Source organism: Heterodontus francisci, chromosome 36 (genome assembly GCF_036365525.1).
Source record: "Heterodontus francisci isolate sHetFra1 chromosome 36, sHetFra1.hap1, whole genome shotgun sequence".
Classification (NCBI taxonomy): domain Eukaryota; kingdom Metazoa; phylum Chordata; class Chondrichthyes; order Heterodontiformes; family Heterodontidae; genus Heterodontus; species Heterodontus francisci.
The window spans coordinates 9,395,755-9,409,528 of NC_090406.1; the positions used below are offsets into that span (position 1 = coordinate 9,395,755).

At 40.2% G+C, this 13,774-nt stretch overlaps 1 protein-coding gene across 8 annotated transcripts in view; it reads right to left on the reverse strand.

Annotated features, from left to right (window-relative positions):
* Positions 1-13,774, reverse strand: part of LOC137351573 (guanine nucleotide-binding protein G(I)/G(S)/G(O) subunit gamma-7) — a 231,760-nt gene that overhangs the window by 46,303 nt on the left and 171,683 nt on the right. For 7 of the 8 annotated variants that reach the window (XR_010969519.1, XM_068016125.1, XM_068016130.1 and 4 more), the window contains one exon: positions 4,259-4,376. Coding sequence is in view for 7 of the 8 variants with exons in the window: in XM_068016125.1 (XP_067872226.1) it covers positions 4,259-4,339 (81 nt within the window). In the remaining variant the exon portion in view is untranslated. Of the gene's footprint in view, positions 1-4,258; positions 4,377-11,618; positions 11,898-13,576; positions 13,653-13,774 lie in introns of those variants that run through there. The other variant, XM_068016128.1, reaches the window with a different exon arrangement.

A 13,774-nucleotide genomic window follows, 5' to 3' on the forward strand; every position in this document is an offset into this window, starting at 1 on the left:
TGTCTATAACAAGTTGCAAATTAAAAGGAAATATTGATTTGGCTACCAACCAGACTGACTTCAGTGATGAGTTTCCAATCTGGAAAACCCCTCAAGAATACTATATTCTCTTCAAATCCCACATCAGGTATCAATTAAAAAAAGGCAAAGTGGTAGTTCAATATTGCAGTCCTTCGTGGGAAATTTCTTTGATATCTAATGGCCCCTGACCAGCACTGTGGGATTATATTTGAGGTAATGAATAATGGCAGCAAGATCACATTAAATTATGCTATTCTCTCAGGTAAATGACTGTGCTTGGAAATAGGAACAGGACTCTACAACATACAGTCAACCTCAATCATCTTAGTTTGTCATGTGCTCCTTAAACGTTTTGCCCTCCTCTTCAGAAGCTCTTGATTTTGCTGGGGTACAGAAAGAAAGATAGACTTGCACTTATATAGCCTCTTTGACAACCTTAGGGAGTCCCAAAGTGCTTTAAATACTTTTGAAGTACAGTCACTGCTGTAATGTAGGAAATGCAGCAGTCAATTTTTACAACAGGATTCACTGAGAGAGACTGGGATCTCCTCCCTAGCCCAGAACCATTTCCATTGAATATATTCAAATATCCACAATGGATTTCAGTAATAAAGTGTCTGGCTAGTTACAATGCACTTTTTTGGCTGAACCTCAAATGTTGTATTCTAGCAAGGATTCAAAGCGTTATTTTTAGATGTAGAACACAGTGCAAAGGAAAATCAGAGTTGAGAAAGAAACAGTTTGAGGGTCATCATAATATTTAGGTAGCTATTTAGAAATGCTGGGCAACAAAATAGTTAAATGCACCACAAAGTGTAGCAATAAGTCTGAAACACCAAAAATGTATTATTTGGTCCCTGGATCTGCTTAGTAAATCCGTTTCAACCAAGCTAACGGTGTGTATTTGGGATAGCAATAAAACCCACCCCAATGTCTCCAAGATAGGGAGGGAGAAAAGAGTCAGGATTTCTACTCCCGATTGCTAACCATTACTTCCTGCTAGAAGTGTGAACCACTATTTCAGGTTAGATTTGAGGCTCAAATTGGATGGCTCCAAAACTGAAAAGCAAGTTAACACTATCTGACCAATCTAATAATTGGCTGAACTGCTAGACAGCCATCACTACACATGGAACCAAACTTAATAGCACCAGTTGCCACCTTTAGAAAATGAGAAGGAAAAGTAACCAAAAAAAAAAGAGAAAAAGCTGAGGTTTCAGAAATCTGAAAGAGAAATGTTCATGTACACTGAGGCTTGAATTGACATTCCATGGCTCTTGGTTTTAAAAACCTGCCTTTCCCCCATTTTACCTAGATTTGAACTACAAACACTGCTTTTAACTTTGTCTCTCAACCCTGTATTCTGATTGATTGCGATCCCAGTAAAAGTTACTGGTTTGCAGTTTTCCAAAATGGACAGAAAGTAATCTATAAAACGCCTGTAAATATTCTAGAATTTTGCTATCATAAACCACTAATTGCAATTATAAATGAATGCAAATTACAGAATGAGTTCCCCAAACACCAGTTTAAAAAAAAATTCCCATATTGTAAAAAAAATAGAATTTGATTTGTTAATCACTTTAAACCTGAGGCTGTAGTCTTCATACAATACATTTGTCTTTTCCGTACTAACGCATGCAGAGAACACAGTGAAACAAGAAAGAATTTTTTTTTCATAAGGCTTGATCTGAAATTTTAACTTGTTTCTCCCCTGCGCCAAATTTTCACTGTTTTTGAAAGTTCGAAAATCAATCTTGAAAATTCCTGAAAAACATTTTTAAAAATAAAACCATTAAACCAAGCCTGGATTCAGTGCATAACAGGAAAAGTACTATGGTCCAAAGAGGTCAGCTGTTTGTTGCCAATTATAATCGCAACTGCTAGTACACCCATTTAAATCCTCTGGCCCACTTCAAACAAGCTTTCACAATAAATCGATAGCATCAATGATGTTTTATGCTGGTTATTTTTTTCTCTTGTAGATCAGGTTTAATATTGATCTGAAGTGAAAATATAAGGTCGCTGTAACTTCCATAATAGTTGAGAACTACTTCACAATAAACATAGCACCAAACTCCCCCCCCACACTCCAAGCTTGCATGTAACTGAAAAACAATCAGTTGACAGAATCACTTCAAGTGACTCTTATGTTGATGTGGGGTACCAGAAGAGTGACATTAAGTGGAATCCCAAGACATTCAAAAATTAAACGCCACTTTTTATTACAATAGTTTGTGGCTGGCCTAGTTAGCAGCCCAAGTGTATGAATTGCATGCTTTCCACTGCCTCTAACAGCCAGTCTTAAAATCAGGTTGTACAGCAGGCATACAGCTTATCTCATCATTGATAATGTGCTGTTGCTGGGGTAGGGGAAGGGAATCCCTCAACTTAAGTTTAAACATCTCTACTTGGTAACAGCCAGCCAAAAGTAGTCAAATGTAATACTTGCTAGGTCCACCTCCAACCAGCTGCCTTATATTTCACCATAGATCATCATTATCAGGTCTTGGATCCCAACTGCGCGTAGCTGTGAATGGCACCTGCTTTTCTCCTGAAGGTGCTGACCAATGCTGGGTATACCACCATGGCCACTGGCAGAATTCTGCGACCTTGTTCAAGAGGTCATTCTCATGCATGTGAGCAGAGACAGTGAAAGTAGGTGGCTATTTGAGTGGAAACGAATATCATACACATTTCTACTCACATACACTTGAAGCAGGGGATATCAGATAATAATCAGGAGCAGTAACTCCATCGTCCACTCCCTAATCTAGGAGTGCTGAATCCAATCATCCCATTCTTATTGCTTCCCCACTTAAGATCAGCTAATGGCAGAGGCCAATGAGGGAGCCTGATCTGTATTGCCCAGGTACTTGAAAGACAGATAGATTCCCAATTATAAAGAGCCTTTCATGATTTAAGACATCCATGATTTAAGACATCCCAAAGCGTTTTATAGCCAATTAAGTACTTGTAGTCACTGTTATAATGTGGGAAACATAGCACCAATTTGTGCACAGTATGCTCGCACAAATAACAATGAAATAAATGACTTGATAATCTGTTTTTTGGTAGTCTTAGTTGATGGGCAAATGTTGGCTAAGACATTGGGAGAACTGCCCTGCTTTTGAAAAATGCTGCTGGATTTTTACATCCACTTTAATCAGCTAAGCCATCAGTATAGCATGAGCTTTCTATTTCAATTTAAACACGAGTTACGGGATGCAACTGAATGTGCTGTAACATCCTTATGCCACTGGGACTCTCACTGCAAGCTGCTCTGTGAACATGTCAGATTTTCTTCTGGTGTGGACCAAAAGATTAAAACTTGCAAAATTCTGCAGTTAAATTGTCAGTAAAACTGAAGTATTGCCAGAGTCCAGTCTCCTTTTTTCCCTCTTGGAAAATATCCATAATTAGGATTTATAGAAGTACATATATAATAATCTTTTGTAGGGACGGATGAAGTTGAATTTGAAATAATTTGCATGATTCAATGGGTGGGATCCACCGTCTAGTTCAGAACACACACTGTTCAGAGTTTGAGTGTTACAAGTCATTAACTGGCTCCAGACTCCAGACTGTTATGTGCTACGCCTGCAGGGTTTTGATTTAAATAGGCAAATTAAAGTACAGAAATTCAGGAGTCAGGCAGTAGGGTTTAAGTAAATGTTAAAAAAAAAAGTAAAACAGAAGCTAAATTTAAAAAAAACACATTGCTCTATGATAGCTAAAAATATTACTATGAAGAGCATTTCTGGTGTCTGAGGTAAGGATGGGGTAAACATTAATCTCTTGTATTATGTGACTGGCACTGACCCAAGTAAGGAAACAAAGCCTCCTTCATGCAAAAGCTGCAGAAAATGGAAGATTATATTTGAAGAAATGCAGTGTACGTGAAAACTGAGCTACAGCTGAAGCAGAAATGCAACCAGAGTGTGTAAAAATGCAGCATGCATTTCTTGAAAAGCAACAGTAACTTTAAAAGAAAAACAGTATACTTGAAAACGAAGAAAAATTGCAGGACCACAGGAAAAAAAGCAGGGAAGTGAAACTAACTGGATAGCTCTTTCTAATAACCAACACAAGCACGATGGGCAAGTGGCCTTTTCCAGTGATGTATGTTTCCATGATTCCAAGTCAACTCTCTTTCTCACGCTCATAACTCATTTTATCTTGATTCTTTTAATGTGCCCTAATCCAGATCCTTCCTGCTGACCTTAGACCATCTCACCTTGATTCGCTCAATGCCTGCCTCAATCCTCAGCTGTTCCACCAGTTTCCGTGCTTGTGCTATATTGTTAGTTGTTGACATTGTCTGCCATCTATTCTAGGCCAAGGCCAAACTGAAGCTGTAAGAGAGGAACAAAAACACAGGCTATCAGATTGTTATTGCAAGCTCAAACCACCAGAACTTCCAAGGTTTGCACGTGGATACAATTTTGCGTTTTCAGTCTTACAGTCCTTTTTTGCAAGATTTACCTGAATCCAAAAACTGTCAAAATATCAGTTGCAGTTCAATGTTTATTTTGATTCAACTTAATAATCCTATTTTACCACAGAAGTCCTTGTGATGATTCTAAATAATTCCTCTTAAACTCTTCAGTGGCCCATCACATTTATTAAAAATCTTTCTGTACAGTGCTACATTTAAGCTGCTGTGATGTTCAGTATAAAGGTTTATTTCAATCAACATGGCATAGACATAGAGAGGATGTTTCCTCTGGTAGGGCAATCTAGAACGAGAGGTCATAGTTTTAAGATAAGGGGTAGCAGATTTAAAACAGAGATGAAGAGAAATTACTTCTCTCAAAGGGTCATGAGTCTGTGGAATTCACTACCCAGAGTGCGGTGGATGCCGGAACACTGAGTAAATTTAACGAGGAAATAGAGAGATTTTTAATTAGTAATTGGTTAAAGGGTTATGGAGAATGGGCAGGAAAGCGGAGTTGAGGCTGAGATGAGATCAGCCATGATCGTATTGAATGGCGGAGCAGGCTCAAGGGGCTGAAGTGCCTACTCCTGCTCCTAGTTCTTATGTTTTGCATCCAGGAAACCAGACTAGACAAGGCTTTAGACTTCTTTCTGACAGCCAAAACAGCTCAGGATTGTCAGAAAAGCCAGCTAAATCCCTTTCCTCTCTTCCACCCAAGATGAACTGCGCATCCCTTTTTATTTAACACTTCATCTCCCCCGAAAGGGAAAAAAAAAAAAGAGGGGCATTTTGTGGACGAACTGAACAAAATCATTTGCAATGGTTTGTTTCAAATATTTGATTTAAGTGTAGCAGCTTACCCCACTATCTAATCTATTGGGCCAGCCAAGCATTTCTATACCTAAAGATAGTGCTAAAGAATCCAGCTTTTTACTATATTTGGAATGTTCAACAGGCTGAGGAAAATACTTGAATACTATCCATTTTACTTTCTAATCAGAAATTATCAGAAATGCTGCCACAAAGTTTTGATGTAAACATGTAAAGTATATTCAGTAATCAAAATGTTTGTCCATAAACCAATTTTCTTTTTACATGGTTTTTAATGCAAAAAATGACCAAGTACCTGCTTTCATCACAGAATTGCTACAGCACAGATGGCAGCCATTCGGCCCATCATGTTCGCACCAGCTCTCTGAATGAGCACATCACCTAATGCCATACCCCCACCTCCTCCCTGTAACCTTGCATATTCTTCCTTTTCAGACAACAGTCTAATTCTCTTTTGAATGTCTCGATTGAACCTGCCTGCACCATACACACAGGCAGTGCATTCCAGATCTTAACCACACGCAGCGTGAAAAAGTTTTTCCTCGTCACTTTTGCCAATTACTTTAAATGTGTGTGCTCTTGTTCTCGATCCTTTCACAAGTGGGAACAGTTTCTCCCTAACTACTCTGTCCAGACCCATGATTTTGAATACCTCTATCAAACCTCCTCTCAGCCTTCTCTTCTCACAGGAAAACAGTCTCAACTTCTCCAATCTATCTTCATAACTGAAATTCCTCATCCATGGAATCATTCCCTTGAATCTTTTCTGCACTCGCTCCAATGCTTTCACATCTTTCCTAAAGTGTGGCACCCAGATTGGACACAATACTCCAGCTCAGGCTGAACTAGTGTCTGATCCAAATTCAACATACCCTGCTTGCTCTTGTAATTTATGCCCCTATTAATAAAGCACAGGAGACTGTATGTTTTATTAATCACTCTCTCAACCTGTCCTGCCACTTTTAATGACTTATGCACATGCACACCCAGGTCCCTCTGCTCCTGCACCCCCTTTAGAATTGTATCCTCCATCTTACATTCGCTCTCGATTTTCTTACTTCCAAAATGAATCACTTCACATTTCTCTGCATTGAACCTCATCTGCCACTTGTCTGCCCATTCCACTAACTTGTCTATGTCTACACTATCCTCATCACAGTTCACAATGTTTCCAAGTTGTATCATCTGCAAATTTTGAAATTGTGCCCTGTACACTAAGGTTTAGGTCATTAATATTAATCAGGAAGAGCAAGGGTTCCAACACTGACCTTGGGGAAATCCACTACAAACCTTCCTCTAGCCCGAAAAACATCCATTAATCACTACTCTGTTTTCTGTCACACAGCCAATTTCGTATCCACGTTGCTACTGTCCCTTTTATCCTACGAGCTATAACTTTGCTCACAAGTCTTTTGCATGGCACTGTACCAAATATCTGCCGGAAGTCCATGTACACCACATCAACTGCATTGCCCTCATCAACCCTCTTTGTTGCCTCCTCAAAAAACTCCAGCGAGTTAGTGAAACACAATTTTCCTTTAATCCGTGCTGGCTTTCATATTAACCTGCATTTGTTTATGCACCTATTAATTTTATATTGGTTTTGCTTTAATTCAGATTCCAAGAGAACAGTAATTGTGAGCCAGCTCTTGGTGTTTACGCTGATAAATTCAGCTCCCTTTTCCTGGCAGCAATATTGTAGAGCCAGTTTTCATGGGTCAACTAGTCTGCCGCTTAATCAGGGAGCCAAATAAAGTAATGCAAATACTGAGAGCATCTAATGAACACCAGTATCCCAGAATCCAAATGTACTAACGCAAAAGCAACTGATAATGAGGATGTAACTAGTAGGGCAGATAAAGGGGAACCAGTAGATGTAGTATACTTGGATTTTCAAAAGGCATTCGATAAGGTGACACATAAAAGATTAATAGGCAAGATAAGGGCTCATGGTGTTGGGGGTAATATTTTAGTGGGGATAGAGGATTGGTTAAGAGACAGGAAGCAGAGAGTGAGCATAAATGGGGCATTTTCACGTTGGCAGGCAGTGAGTAGTGGGGTGCTTCAAGGATCAGTGCTGAGGACTCAGCTATTTATACTATATTAATGACTTGGATGAAGGGACAGGGAGTAATGTACCTAAGTTTGCTGATCATACAAAGCTCGGTGGAAAGGTAAGCTGCAGGGAGGATGCAGAGAGGCTGCAAAGAGATAAAGACAGGTTAAGTGAGTGGGCAACAAGATGTCAAATGCAGTATAATGTAGTCATAAAAATAGAAATATTTTTTAAAAGTGTGAAACTGGTAAGTGTTGATGTTCAGATAGACTTTGGGGTACTCGTACAAGGAACGCACAAAGTTAACATGCCGGTGCAGCAGGCTGTTAGGAAGGCAAATGGCATGTTGGCCTTTATTGCAAGGGGATTGGAGTACAGGAATAAAGAAGTCTTACTAAAATTGTGCAGGGCTTTGGGGAGACTGCACCTGGAATACTGTGTGCAGTTTTTGGTCTCCACATTTAAGAAAGGATATACTTGCACTGGAGGTGGTGCAGCAAAGATTTACTAAATTGTTCCCTGGGATGAGGGGGTTGTCCTATGATGGGAGGCTGAGTAAATTGCGCCTATATTCTCTGGAGTTTAGAAGAATGAGGGGTAATCTAATTGAGACATACAAGATTCTGAAAGGGCTTGATAGGGTAGAAGCGGAGAGATTGATCCCATTGGTCAGGGAATGTAGAACACGGGGACACAGTCTCACGATAAGGGGTCAATCATTCAGGACTGAGATGAGGAGAAATTACTTCAGTCAAAAGGGTTATGAATCATTGGAATTCTCTATCCCAGAAGGTTGTGGATGCTCCATCACAGAATATATTTAAGGCTGGGATAGGTTTTTGGTCTCGCAGGGAAAGACGGGATATGGGGAGCAGCCAGAAAAGTGGAATCGAAGCCCAAGATCAGCCATGATTGTACTGAATGGCGGAGCAGACTCGATGGGCCACATGGTTTACTTCTGCTCCTATTTCTTGTTTTCTTTTATGTGTGGCAATCCTCCAACTCTGCTGAACCCACATTGTGGGGGGTATTGCTGTGTGGGGGAGGGGGAAAAAAAAGGCTCGATTATCCATGGGTTGTTGTGCCCTCCTAGAAGTGAACTTAGAGCAATACTGGTAGAGGCCTAGGTCACCATCTCTTTTGACAACAGTCAGTGTGTAGCCTGAGACGACCAAAGGGGCAGAAGAATAAATGGAAGATTTCAGATTATAATGGGACATCTCTTAAAAGGTTTCACATATTAAAAAAAATGTGTGCTATTAAATTGGGTGCAGTGTAGCACTTGACCCGCTACTAAATAATTAAAGATAACATTTACTAATATGTGCTCTCCATTCAAATAAGTTCAGTATTTTAAACACAAGTTTCCTGGTTTACGTCAAAAAATGAATTTTTAAACAACATTCATGTCACTGAAAATTGGACCTTCATATTATTGCACCTTGTGCATAAATACTACTGCAACTAGCATACAGAACGAATAGAGTCACAATGACACTTCAGTTACTATGGCAGCCTCAGCTGCTGAGCTGTTGCAAAACCGAGGAAAAAAGAACTAATTTGATTTTAAGAAAATGTGCTTGACTACAATTCAGTTTGTACTATAATTTTGCTTGAAGAAATATTCCAGGCTAAACCTCTATAATGGCCTCATTTGGAGTCTTTATGCAAAAAAAATGCCTTGCATCAGAGGAAAAGTTGTAAACACAAGGTTGATTACCAATTATATTTTATTTCTTCCACTGGAGCAGTGCAAATTCTGGAGCTGCAGCTGGGGACCTTCTGGGTATCTTGGGCCAAATGACTATTATTCATTTGTGGGCCTCAACAGTAACCAGCAACAGGCTATTCATAGAATCATGCTTTACAGAAGGCCATTCTGCTCATCATATCTGTGCTGGCTCTTTATAAAAGCAATGTAATTAGTCCCACACGTCTGCTCTTTCCCCATAGCTCTGCAATTTTTTTCTTTTCGTGGATGAATCACAGCCCAGATCTAAACTCTCATCTTAGATTGAACATATTTGTATTTTTCAGAATGGGGCACTGGATAGCAATCAGGGGCAAGAAACGTGGTGAATTTCCCCCTGCAATACTGAGACTAAATGTACTCTACACCAGCTGAGATCAGTTAACTTTGTACCTGCCAGGGATACAGCTTCCTTGCTTGAACTTTTTCAAATTAAATATATGAAAGGTGCTTTTAGTTCAAGACAAGTCTTATTTGGTACTGTCTTTTGAAAGTATTTTACAATATTTTATGAATGCATGAAATATGCCAGGATTTGAAAGTGACTCGTTTAAAAAAAAAACAAGTTACATAAAAATACACCTGTCTTGATTTCTGAAAAGGAAAAAAAGCTGTTGCTGCCTGTTAATACTTTCATCTGCACACTTATTAAATGCATGGGTAGATATTAAATGAAGTGTCCAAGTGTTATGGAATAACTCTCGCCAATAAAAACAAAAGTTCATGTGACTTAGCAAAATGTACTAAACACACAAATCTAGGTCAGCACTTAAAAGTGTAGTCATATTTTAGTATTTCAGTAAACATGTTTTTTTCCAAAGTCCCAAAGGGCTCCAGATGTTTTTATTACATACTCATTTAAAAGAGAACAGATACTAACTAGCTGACCTCAGCCAGAGGCAATTATAGGATGCACTAATCAGTGTCACCTGTCCTTTACATGGTTCTGGGAAACAAAATGAGCCGTGGTCCGATTCCTGATAATGATTGACCCCAACCAGAAAGCATGCTTGTATGAATGTCAGGTTTGAACATGATCAAGCGCAGATCAGATGCCCCCCACCCCAGTCAAAAAGCTGCTATCCTCAATGCCTTGGCTTAGACATAGAAGTGCCTAAGTGGCCATTTCTCATGAATAGTTCCCCTACAGTTAATGTTTTCAGACAGTTAACAAAGAGGTTGGTAGTTTTTAAAGCCAAGTATAAATTAACAATTTTTGGGGGATTTCACACTTTAAATTCCATTTTAAAATCTTAAGATAAAATGGAGAAAAAGCAACCAGAATACCATGCCTCTTTTGAGATTCCCAATATCAAAATTGGCTTCTAAAAAGTGGGATGTAAAGTTTTAGGTTTTTGGTGAATAATGCTTACTTATTTCAAGTCACTAAAGACTTTTTATAGTGCCTCACCCGACCTCATGACTTCCCAAAGCACTTTATATATAACCAATGAAATACCTTGGAAGTATTGTCACTGCTGTAATATAGGCAAACACAGCAGCCAATATTACCAATAAGACAGGCAGGTGTGAGTGGGGGTGGGGAAAAACAATCTCCCTTTCTCTTCTTTGAATAGTGCAGAGGGATGTCCACCTGAGGGGGAAGTCAGAGCCTCGGTTTAACCCACAGTCTTCTGACTCAGAGATGAGAGTGCACTGCACTGAGGCTGACACTAACCGCATTGCTCTCAACCCTACACAGGTTCCAGTACTCTCAAGACCAGAAAGTTCTATGTCAGAAGAATGCTGAAAACTGCAAATTTAGGTCTGGCACATGCAGTACCCACTGCGATAAAAGTCTATGAAATGTGGATTTTTATAGTACATTTTAAAGCTGTGACAAATCAAATATGGTTTCCAAGCCCTGTATTGAAAACTGAAAGGTTTGATCAGAGGCTTTTGCACCCAAAAGGTGCTTCAATAAAGAAATAGTTAAGTTAGAGGCTATCTTTGAAGGGGAAGGTGTATTTTAAACACCGTCAATGATCAGCATCCCACACAGAAGTGCTATTTGCAATTGGTATGCCAATAATGTAAGTCGGGGTTGGTATTCCAGCATCTGTGAATTGGCTGCTTAAAGTATAATCATTTGTTTCTGTCCATCTTAAAGAAATGAAGCCACTGCAGACAATGATTTGGATTGGCATTACTCTCATGGGATACCATCGTTACTCTAATGACTAATATATGATTGGCAACATCATCTTCAAAGGAATCGTGTGAACTTCGAGAGGGAAAATTCCCTTTTTAGCATTCTATATTCTCATGTTGACCAATGCGCTACAGATAGCTGGATCAAGTACCATTAGAAGCACTTATGTACCCATAAGCGGTCACTTTTCAATAGATGGCAGGAAGAGGTTCAAAGAACTAAAACTCAAATCAGTAGAGTTATATGTCAGACATCTTCCTGTACGTGAAGAGCACTGTGTAAACGCTAGCTGTTGTTGATTGCTAATTTGCCTATGTTTTTTGCTTTTATGAATCATCTTGTTTGTAAATATATCTGGTCAGTAGTTTACCTTCTACAAAGTGATCCAACGGTGATATTCGCTATCATTCCATTTAAGAGAAGGCATAGCTGATATTCTATGTGTTCTTCAGGAAGCAATTTGCCAGAATTGGGATTGATTCTTCGTCCCGAGTTACGCAGCAGGGAATAAGAGATGCAGTTGGCTTACGGTAACCATTGCAATGCAAATCGTCAAAACAATGGAAGTTCAGAGGGAAGCACGCGCTGACTGAATTTAACAACTGGGCTTCATTTTAATACCTCTGCTCCTCCTGGTCCCCATGGAACCCTACCAAAGAATAAAAAATATTACTTATCTTAGCAGGTTTGACACTAGGTAAGCCTCCCCCGTCGATTCATTGCAAAAATCACGTCGCGGCACTGATGATGTCATCTGGCTGCCACTTTTAGATTTAAATTATTCCTCTGCCTGCCTGCAGCACACGTTTCTGGCTCACTTCAAAGTCGGAAAAGATAAAATGGTGCAGAAACGGCGTGGTCTCTGGCCAGCAAGTGAATAATCTTATCCCCCTCCCACATACCGTTCCTACACTTCCACCCCATTCGGTATTATTTTCCAAAGTGTAGGTGATGTTTCTATTTTTCCCTACCAAAGTGCATCATCTCATATTTATCTATTCAAAGTTCATTTGGCACTTAACTGCCAGTCTGCAAGCTTCCTCACATCATCTTATATCATTTTGTATTATATGTTGCATTATTCCTCAGTATTAGTTATAATCCCCAGTTTGTATCATCCACAAATTTTGATCTTGAATTACTTGTTCCCAGGTCCAAATAATCAAAGGTTATTGCAGATGTAACTAAGAAAAGATTTTTCATGACGTTCTGAATATGGCAACAGTGCTGGCGAGCCTACACAATATTTGGTATGCACAGCACATGTTTTGCAAACTTTGATAAAAACTTTATATTTGGGAAGGTAATCAGAGCCCACCCACTTGTCTAGCACACCTAGTTAAGAAAATTCATGCATGCCAGTGGTTGAGTGTCATTGCATTGTATTGTTTAGTTAGCTCACAACAGGTTTAGTTTTTAAATTTAAGTGCAATTTTGTTGACTGCAAACGGACACAGTTACAAAAAACTATTTTTGTATAACTTGCTGTACTCTACAAAATATTTCTAGACAGATCAACTTACCTTAAAAAATAAAAATCACAATTAGCTGCCTCAATGGCACAGCCAGTAATTTCACTACCCAGTGCGAACTAAACCATCAAATATCAGAAGGCATGGCCTGAATTTTATGTCCCCCCAAAAGAGCAGGAAGGTGGCCAGACAGAGCAGGAGGCTCGGGGGGCCCTTCTCGTCCCGCTCCCACCACCACTTTACGGAGTGCCACGGCGACACAAAACAGCCTGCCTGCCCCAGGCCAATCACATGCCACGAAGATTTTACTCGTGGCTGGTCAGGTGACCCAGGCCCAAGAGAAGCCGCCTGACAAAAGCAGGTGGCTCTTTGACGGCCAGGGTTGGGGTGTTGCCCTCATCATCAGGTACCCTGTGCCCGGAGGGCCCCCCCCACCGCTACCCCGAACATGCCCAATACACACCCCTGTTCCCCCAACTGACCACCATTGCCTCGCAGGGGCCCGACCAATCACCCCTGGGGAGGCACCAAAAACTTACTTTTGTTCTCTGGGCTACCCGACATCATCTTTGCAGTGGCTGGGTTGCAGTCCCAGCATTGGCCACCGCTCCCGGGTGGAAGTCCCACCTCAGATCAGTTAAAGGCCAGTGAACTGCAAAATGCAGATCGGATCCCCAGGCACGGTGGAGACGGGTTCGCCACTGACTTTTCAGTCAGTGGACAGCTCCCATCTGCCGAAGGAAAAATCCCGGCCACGATATCATTTGCCACTCCTAATCTGTGCTGGACTACTAGTCTCAGCTTGGAAATGTCTTGGCTGAGAAGGATTTTTAAAAAAATCAGCTTTGATACTTACTCATTATCTAACGATGCTTGTAAGTGAAGTGTGGAAAATGGGTACAGATAGAATCAAGGCTCAGTTGCGATGCCCTCTATGGTGGAAAAAACCATATGGTTATTCACTGCCTAGTCTGACCCATCTAGAAAGCCACTTGGACAAGATACTGGAAGGTAATCGGTCATAAATCAACTCCTTCAGAAGATAATAGAGGAG